At 34.5% G+C, this 10,202-nt stretch overlaps 1 protein-coding gene across 6 annotated transcripts in view; it reads right to left on the bottom strand.

Annotated features, from left to right (window-relative positions):
- Window positions 1-4,579: 4,579 nt before the first annotated feature.
- Lrp1b (LDL receptor related protein 1B) overlaps window positions 4,580-10,202 on the bottom strand; it is a 1,777,797-nt gene continuing 1,772,174 nt past the window's right edge. For 5 of the 6 annotated variants that reach the window (XM_057755646.1, XM_057755650.1, XM_057755648.1 and 2 more), the window contains 2 exons: window positions 7,702-7,800; window positions 4,580-6,382 (listed from right to left, as the gene is read on the bottom strand). In XM_057755646.1, coding sequence (XP_057611629.1) covers window positions 6,242-6,382; window positions 7,702-7,800 — 240 coding nt within the window. In that variant the 3' untranslated portion in view covers window positions 4,580-6,241. The remainder of the gene's footprint in view (window positions 6,383-7,701; window positions 7,801-10,202) is intronic. The other variant, XM_057755649.1, reaches the window with a different exon arrangement.

Below are 10,202 nucleotides of genomic sequence, written 5' to 3'. Positions count from 1 at the left end.
TCCTGTTTATGCAGTTAAAATTATTTCCTTTTTGGGTCTCTGATAGAGCTGAAGAAGAGATAGCTATAGTACAGTTACAGTTTTCCTTATTTATCAGATGCAGAAAGCCAGTTCAGACAAAAAATAAATTAGATACAAGACTTTGCATTCACAAGGTAGGATAGATATGGATTATTTTCTCTAAATTTGTCAAATGCAAGTGAACTAGATATTGTTTATGTATCTATTGCTTGTATATAACATACATAGTGATTGTACTCATTGTATATCTTGTTTCTTATATAGTTATAGCCTTCTTTTCTATTTTAGACAAAATGAAAAATATGATGATACTATATATATTTTAATAAATAAAGCTTCTCTGAAGATCAGAGGGTAAAACTAAGCTACAAGAGGCCAGAAAGTGGTGTCACAGATCTTTAATCCCATGGTTTAGGTAACAGAGTCATATGGACCTCTGTGAGCTCAAGGCCACCCTGAGCTATACAAGATCAGTGCAGGAACAGATCTAGGTTTTGGTGGCTCACACCTTAATCCTGGTTCTAGGGAGACATACACTTTTAATTCCAGCACTAAAGAGGAAAGTAAGAAAGGAGTTGACAGAGGTTCAGTTTCAGCATGTAGTTGCCCAGCCTTTATAGAGGTTAGACTTTTATAGTGGCTTGTCTGTTTTGCTTTTTTGATCTTTATCTTGAGCCTCAATATCTGTCTCTGGTTATTTATTACTCATGCTACAGTTTTCAAAAAAAATTGAATTTTACACTGTTCAAGAAAAGCATGAGATTATTTCTCAACCTTCAGAGCCATCATAACAGGAACACAATAAAATGAAAAACAAAAAAGACTTAAATATATATATATATATAAATAGTACATATAAATATTTGCAAATAAAATATATATGCATAAACAAAAATGACTTGATTTTTTTGCAAACTATAAGGTCTAATAGTTCAAGACCAGCCTGGTCTACAAGAGTTAGTTCCAGGACAGGCTCCAAAATCACAGAGAAACCCTGTCTCGAAAAACCAAAAATAAATAAATAAATAAATATAAGGTCTAATAAACATTTTTCTGTTTAGTACATAGTTTGCCAACAGTTTTGTAATTTTACTATGGGCATCATCAATATTTTTTATTGTATCACTTTTATTGTGTGTGAATGAGTATTATGACAGGATGTGTTTGAATGTACCAAGTGCATACATTACCTGCAGAAATCAAAACCAGGGGGTTAGAATCCCTGAAGATAAAGTTACATACCGTTGTGAGCTATTGTTTATGGTCTGGAATCCATACCCTGATCCTCAACAGGAGTATCAAGGAATCCTAATCTCTAACGTTCCTCATCATCAAATTAAAAAAATGTTTAATTTATTTATAAATTTATTTGTAGCCAGGCAGTGGTGTCACATGCCTTTAATCCCAGCACTTGGGAGGCAGAGAGGCAGGCAGATCTTTGTGAGTTTGAGGCCAGTCTATAAGAGCTAGTTCCTGGTCAAGTTTCAAAGCTACAGAGAAACCCTGTCTCAACGCCCCCCCACCAAAAAATGTTTATTTATGATTGTGTGTGTGTGTATTACTTATGCCACATCACATGTATGTAGACATCAGAAAATAATTTGGCAGATGTTAGTACTCTTATACCATGTAGGTCAGAGGGTTTGAGTACAAGTTGTCAGGACTGGTGGTATATGGCTTTTTCTACTGAGCTGTTTTTCTTAATCCATCTTCCATATTAAATTTTGGCATGCCTTCATTTTCTTATGGAGTTCTGTTTTTCTCTTTCTGATCCGTCTTGGATTTATTTAATAGTGAGAGACAGTATGTAGTTCTACAACAACATCCCTTAACATGGGTATAAAATAGCTGACAATATTTCTAGATATCATTCATTGTTGTAGCATTATGTAGTGTGTTGCTATCATACACTTAGTGGATAGAGTATATGTAGTGATATTTCATTTACATTTTAATAAATAAAGCTTGAATGATGATCAGTAAAACAGCCCCACTGCTCAGCCTTACAGGCCAGGCAGTGGTGATACATACCTTTAATCCCTGTGGCCACACTAGTTTGTTATAGAAAACAGGTGGTAGTGACACATGCCTTTAACCCCAGCCCTAGAGAGGAGTGATTAAAATGGAAGGAGATGGCTTTCACTTATGGTCTCATTCTGAGATTCCTGGAGACAGGATCAGCATTTTGGACTGAGGTAAGAGCCAGTGGCTGACTCTTTCGCTTTTCTGGTCTTCAATTTGAACCACAAAATCTGACCCTGAGTTTTTATTATTCAAGATACAAGTATAGAGAAATAGAATTCTGTAGAGTACTCAGGTTTACTAAGAACCATTAACTTTTAAAACTAAAAATCTCCCATGATCTTCTTTTTGGGTCTGGGTTACCTCACTCAGGATAGTATTTTTTATTTCCATCCATTTGCATGCAAAATTTGAGAAGTCATTGTTTTTTACCGCAGAGTAGTACTCTAATGTGTATATATTCCACACTTTCTTCATCCATTCTTCCATTGAAGGACATCTAGGTTGCTTCCAGGTTCTGGCTATTACAAATAATGCTGCTATGAACATAGTTGAACAAATGCTTTTGTCATATGATAGGGCATCTCTTGGGTATATTCCCAAGAGTGGTATTGCTGGGTCCAGGGGTAGGTTGATCCCAATTTTTCTGAGAAACCACCACACTGATTTCTAGCCATGGATCGGGGCCACTGAGTCTATAATTTGTGATCCTAAGGAAGCTAAACAAGAGGGTAAACCCAAGGAAAAACATATAGTTATCTTCCTGGCTATGGGAAATAGACAAGATTGCCGGGCAAAAAATTGGAATCTTGGGGGTGGGGTGGGATGGGGGTGAGGGGAGATGGGGAGAGAAAAGTGTGAAGGAGAGGATGAGGGGAACTGGGGGAAACGGGATGATTGGGGATAAAGGAAGATTGGATAGGGGAGCAGGGAAACTCATATCTTAGTTAAGGGAGCCACCTAAGGGTTGGCAAGAGACTTGAACTTGGAGTGGCTACCAGATGCCCAGGGCAATGTCCGCAGGTAGTTCCTTGGGCACCTGAGGATAGGGAACCTGAAATGAACCTATCCTATAGCCATACTGATGAATATCTTGCATATCACCATAGAACCTTCATCTAGCGATGCATGGAGATAGAGACAGAGACCCACACTGGAGCACCGGACTGAGCTCCCAAGGTCCTAATGAGGAGCAGAAGGAGGGAAAACATGAACAAGGAAGTCAGGACCACGAGGGGTGCACCCACCCACTGAGATAGTGGGGTCGATCTATTGGGAGCTCACCAAGGCCAGCTGGACTGGGACTGAAAAAGCATGGGATAAAACCAGACTCTCTGAACATGGCGGACAATGAGAACTGACAGGAGGCCAAGAACAATGGCACAGGGTTTTGATCCTAGTTCATGTTCTGGCTTTGTGGGAGCCTAGACAGTTTGGATGTTCACCTTCCTAGACCTGGATGGAGTGGGGAGGACCTTGGACTTTCCACAGGGCAGGGAACCCTGACTGCTCTTGGGACTGGAGAGGGAGGAGAAGAGGAGTGGGGGGAGGGGGAGAGGGACGGGAGGAGGGGGAGGGAAATGGGAGGCGGGGAGGAAGGGAAAATTTTTTTTTTCAATAATAAAAAAAAAAGCTAAAAATCTCACACCAAAAATCAAAACAATCACCCAGAAGGCATTGTGTTAGTTTGACTGATAAAGAGTTGTCAATATGGAGATTTAGATATTTGGGGTTTTTTTTTAGAGCATTTACTTAGCTTTTTGTAATAGAAAATTACAAAATATAATTATATAAAAATTTTATAATAGCAACAGAGCAAGTGACAGAACTAATAGAGATTAAGTGTCAATATGTAAAATATGTTGTTATGTTAGACTGACTGTAAAGCTTCAGCAAGTAAAGAATATTGACTCTAATGCACACTCGTACACATGTCATGGTAGCATGAAGCATTGCTGAACAGAGATGTAATCAGTGATCAGGGCTCTTTTCAAAAGCCTCTCTGGAATGTGGCTTTCTAAAATGCTTAATGGAAAGAAACAACTCATTAATGATAGGTCTTGTTTGTCATACTTCCTATATGTGATCTGCTCTGATTTATATTAATAGTAACAGTGGAAATCTCAGTCTGATATTGATGTATCAGCTAATAGTAAAGAGCATCCCACTTAAACTGAGGTGTCAAAACAGTATCCTATGGATTCTCAGTTTCCCATGATGCACTATTTTAGAAGCAGAAGGGGAAGGATATGATGTCTTATAAGAGTTACATTACTACAAGTATATCATATTTCTTTCAGCTGTAATTTGTAGTCTATGATAAGAACAAGAAGTCAGTGTAAGGTAATTGCAAGGAAACCTTTCCACTTCAAAAGAAGAGGTAGAAAATGCTTTTCCAGGTATCCTGAGGGAAGTTATCTGGTGACAATTCTCCTTCTCTGGAAAATATGTGTTCTAAGATAATCTTGGAAAATTTAAACCATATAGTGAAAGGACTTTTATAAATTTAAAAACTCCAAACACAAGCACTTAAATATGTAGAATTTCATTTAAATAAGTCAGTCAACAATTTTTTATAAAGTATTTAACACTTCATTGTAGAAACATAGGCAAAATGACTATTATAACCAAAATGAAAAATACTGTTCAATTTAAAAAATGTACTTAAACAAGAACCTGAAAAAGTTTATGGTATGCATAACATTGTTCAAGCAAATCACACGAGTATTACATAAACCAATATTCTATAAAGGCCCCAGTATGGCAAAGTTTAGAAATAGGTAGTATGCATGCACATAGTACAACAAAAATTTCCTTATAAAACAGCAGTTTTTAATGCTTGTACAAAGGGATAGAGAGCAACCACAAACATATTTCATCTGTTAGATTAATACATTATGACAGCTAAAAGTCAGTCATGTCTATCAGAGGGACAAAAACCCCCACAGCTTATGAATAAATCTTTTGTGCCTTTAAAGATATCTGTATAAAAATGCTATCTTTTTTATACAACTTAAATAAACCATATTTGTTACAATCAAAATTTGAAAACAAACGAACAGAATGAATGGGTTCGTGTTTTGTATAACCAAAGACAAAACAATCTACCAATGCTAATGGCACAGAAAAACTCTCCACCTGGCATCTGAGCACATTGTTCTTATACCTCAAATGGTCCTCAAATCTTCGTTGAATTGGGAAAACAATTAGTTGTATTATATCTTGAAAATGTTTACCAATTATTTTATGCAAAGAAAATTCTCTTTGAACTAGCAAAGAGAGTGTATTATTAAAACTGAAATTTTGCATCAGTTTGTGTGTTTGTTTGTGGTTTTCTTGTGTTCAGCTTGGTTAAAGAGTGATCTCCATCCACAACATGAACATACTGGGAAAGAGATACATAAGACAAGCATTCCTATGTCCTACTGTGCTCTTGACTGGCTGTGTGCATCAAGACCAAGGAGGAATGAAAGGTCCTATCCCATAGCAAGTGCTTTTAGTCCTGTTTTGTTTATGTTTGATATGTTCTATCAACCTAAATATCACTATTGTTACAGGGGTATATGTTTTGTATATCATAGAGTCTACTGAAATTTTGGAAAATAAGTCATTTGTATTCATGCAAATTGTTAATACTATGTATTTTTAAAGTTTTTGTTTTCAAATTTTCCAGTGTTTGTCTTCTAAGACTAATTTCAAAGCAAGAGATGCTGTACTTCGAAGGGCTATGTATTTTCAGCCAAGTCTCAATCCATGTTCACAGGCATAAAGAAGAGAGTTTGTCATTTCAATTCAAGAGAAAATACAATGGCATTGTATTACAGTATTTAGATAATAAAATGAGGAAATGGAGAGCATGTTGCTGATTATGTAAAACCAAAAATTCTTATAAAATAGATTGCTCTTATTAACTTTACAAAGGAATATTTTTTTTAATTTAACAAATTCAAAGGTGTGTCATATCAGCAGCATCATTGTAAGTTGTAGTGTAGTGCAGTTATTTTTCATAAAAATACCATAAAAATGGTGAATCAATATTCATTAGCAAAAGAATAAAACCCAAAAAACTCAGAAAACAATTAACCAGGAAAAAGATAGAGAGATAATGCTGATGCTAAAACAAGTATAATACTGTTGGAACATACAAAAGTAATCCTTATATTTTATACATTTATACATCATAGAAAAGTGTCCTTCATTATGCCACTGTCTCTCGGATGCCGATTTCAATCTTCTTTGGGAGCAGTTCTTTCCGTTCATCAACACTTCCTAAGGAGTTTCGACAATTCTGTCCGTCCATATATAATTTTGCATACACTGGGTTGGAGTAATTTGTTGGCTGAAGAAGAAAGAAAATAAGTCTAATTTTACTATCTCTCTGAGCACATTATTTCTTACAGTGTCTATTTTTAATGATCATATGCAAATCAATTTCCATATATTTTAGTCACTTTTAATGTAGAAACAGTACTATATTTTAAAAGTATCTTGGAAGCCAAACAGAAGCTTCACTATAAAACTAAAAGCCAGTGCGTCCTTATGAAAGTTATAACTAGCATGGCTTTTCCATAAAATGTTAGAGCTAATTGTCATGTTTCAAGGATACTTGGTCTTATTCCCCATTGTCGCCACCTCTGACAACTGGTACAAGTCCACAGGTGGCGTAGAAAGTATAGGTGCAAAAAACATCTAACTGGATTCCTGTTCTAATTTTTCAATGTGAGCTAAACATAATTAAATGAAGAGAAGTTAAAATTCCAAAATAAAGACAGCACTTTTGTTTCCACTAACCTGCATGTACTCGCTATCAGAAATACCTCTGGAGGCTTCCAAATACTCTTAACTTCATAGTCCCCTGAGGTTTCAGAGGCAATTTGCATTTTAAAGCAAAATTAAGACTAACAAAACAGGTTCTTTCAGTTCAAAATGACATACAATGTTCACTATTAAGGAAATTGCAACTTAACACAAACAAATGTCATTTTCTTTTTAATATAATTGGTGTTTTGGTTTAGTTTGAGTCTTTATTTTCTTAGGTAGTATCTTAAACTTAGTTACAGCAAGGAAACATGTACTCTTTACAGCATGCAGAGGACATACTGTATTACACACACTGAGAACGAAAATGATTTGATGGTAATGAGAAAAAGGTGGGGGAATGGGGAAAATCCACAATCTATTGTTCTGCCTAAGATGAGCTTTTTGACTGTGGACAGAAAAGTTTTTTTTTCTAAACCCAGTAATTAATGATAAAAATTAAGATAGATTTAACTAGACTGCCTCTAATTTGTCAATATGATTACACATTTTTAGCTATATTTTAGTTATTTCATATTTATAAGCTATCTACCTATGTATCTATGGCTAAAACAAATTCATTTAAATTCATTCGGTTTAAATTTCTCTTCATAAGTCTGACTGGCCATACAATTTAAAATTCTTGCAACTTCCACAAAGGAAATACTATCCATTTAATAAGCTGGTAACAAGTTTCTTATAGGGAAAGAACACACTGCAAAAGTCTGAGATTTTAATGCTCTTTTACCAACTCTTGTTAATTAAAACTATAAGGGCAAGTTCTGTCCAAGTCAAACACAGCTCTGTGAATGGCGGGGTTTGCAATGGTATGAGAAGGAAAAGATGGGCTATTTCTCTCACCCCAGAAGTTAGTGGTCCTTTCAAATCAGAGTTTAGGTAGATGGGCGGTGCTGTGTGTGGGAGCTTGAAAGCACTGGGCCCTCCCCCTATGTACCTGGACTGTACATAAACAGAAAATTGTATCTCATGTAAAGTTATGGAAACATTTTTTCACCAATACAAAATGCAGCTAAATGATAATACTCTTTAACCCTAGGCAAAATCAGGAGACTTGTGTCAGCATGTAGAACTTGAGAAAATTATCTCAAAGGTAGACCCTCAGTAAGGTCCAGCTTTCTGACATGTGTTCTGTATGAACCATATCCACTTCTGTTTATCCCTGGAAATTACACCAGTAAAGATTTTGAAATTCAAAATTTAGGAATCAAAAGTAGTCTTTCCTAAGACTCAGCTTTCCTTTTCAACAATTCATCATCACTTTAAAATTTTAAGATAAAAATTGATATATCAAATTTAAATTTTTTAGAAAGCTATTATTATTATTATTATTTGTTTTTTTCGAGACAGGGTTTCTCTGTGGTTTTGGAGCCTGTCCTGGAACTAGCTCTTGTAGACCAGGCTGGTCTTGAACTCACAGAGATCCGCCTGCCTCTGCCTCCCAAGTGCTGGGATTAACGGTGTGCGCCACCACCGCCAGGCTAGAAAGCTATTATTAAGACTAAAAGATGCCAGACCATTGCTTTATACTTCACTGGATCTAAAAACAGCACTACATAATTATTATACTCATATTCATAATGTATTGTTTCATAGTTATATTATTCATGAACATTTGAAAAGTAAAGATATGCAAAGGAGCATGTATACGTTAAAAGAAGTCTTCAGCATCAACTGTTATTGTTGAACAAAATATGATATGTTACAAAGAGCAGAGTCTTTGGAAAAGAATCTAACATAAATGACTTTGACCCTTAAATACGTTTCTACAAAATTCTCATATCATAAATTAAAAAGGAGTTTAATTGTAGGACTTGGAGTTTGAATGAAGAACCATTCATTTTTAATTAACCCCACATTTGAATAAGAAAACTCAAGTAATGTTGAAATGAATTGTAGCAAAATCCACAAATATTCCTCTCTGTGTATTTCTAATTGTTCCAGCCTTAGTTCTATATTATCAGTTTTACTAAAAATACCAGTTCTTTTGTCCTTAATATATAAAAGAACTAGGAGTTGTATTCACACGCAACATAAATGAATTGACTATTTCACAGAAATATATGTGCAACTTAATTTAGATTTGATTACATCAAACAACCGGGGCACAATTTGTTTGGTCATGAATTCTGTGGCCTGACTTTCTGCAACTCTTAATATGTCATTGTTCTGAAGCTATGTTTCATGCAAAAATTCATAGTTACATTCAAAACATTATTAACCAGGTAGAAATAAACTGTTAAGCTGTATTTTATACAATTTTAGTCATTCAAGTGGTTAATTGGTAAATGTATGTTTATGTTTGCTCAGTGAAATCATATGAATACTTTAAAATTATATCTGAAAGGCCTGAAATATGGTTTTATTTTCAAGCAGTAAGTTTGTAAATATTTCAATGAGATGTATTCTCAAGTTTAAGTAATTATATTAATTCAATTGCTAGAAATCAAAATAACAAAGGGGCTTTTGAAATTTTCATGAAAAACTGAGGAGTGCGTTCTCATCAGTTCATGGTATGTGATGGACACTGTTCTTCCTTAGAACAGTTGAAAGGATGCCAGCAGTCTGTTTGTTAAGATGGCTTTAATTTAAGATAAATTTCCCAGTGTGCCAAGTGTATATGATCTTTCAGTGTAAATTAAAACACAATATAATAAGGTAAACAGTATTTAAATCATGAAAAGTTCCAAAGTAAAAGTGCTAATTAATAGAAAGTAAAATTAGTTTTAATGAAAATGATTATAGCATCTATACATTTAATCCATATCATAATTGTTGATTTTTATATTAGAGAACATAATTATTAATTTCAGGCTCAAGAAGTCCAATTCTAGGTCCAGAGAGGGAACTATAGAAACAGGAGAAAACCAGTTAAGCGAATTAAGTGATTACACTATCAGTTACAGCTTGAATAAGTGTCTTTAAAATCTCAGAAGCTGAATAACAATTGAGAAATAAGGACTCAAGAAGAAATTAGAGGAAACAGCTTTTTGGACTTTTCAACAAAACACTATTGTGATAAAAATAATTTTTTGAAAGTGAACCAATGAACACTTTTCATATTTAAAATAAAGTATGCAATATTTTATATTATACTGTATATTTGCTAGAACCCCACAAAATTTAAGTTACTATAGTAAATAAAGTTGTATCTTTATTAACTAAGTGAACAATTTTTTTTTCTAAACCACAAAGTATTAAGTAGTATGTTCTAGTGAATGTTATTCATCAAGTATTCTCTGTTGGAAGAGCCTAAATAACTCAATATATCTTAAAGTCCTGTGCTATAATTTTAGATAGTACAAGTGCATAATTAAAATCAGAGTTCTGCAGTGGTTTTTCAA

The sequence above is a fragment of the Chionomys nivalis genome, chromosome 22, assembly GCF_950005125.1.
Source record: "Chionomys nivalis chromosome 22, mChiNiv1.1, whole genome shotgun sequence".
NCBI classification, from domain to species: domain Eukaryota; kingdom Metazoa; phylum Chordata; class Mammalia; order Rodentia; family Cricetidae; genus Chionomys; species Chionomys nivalis.
This window is presented reverse-complemented; position numbering and strand designations above follow the sequence as displayed.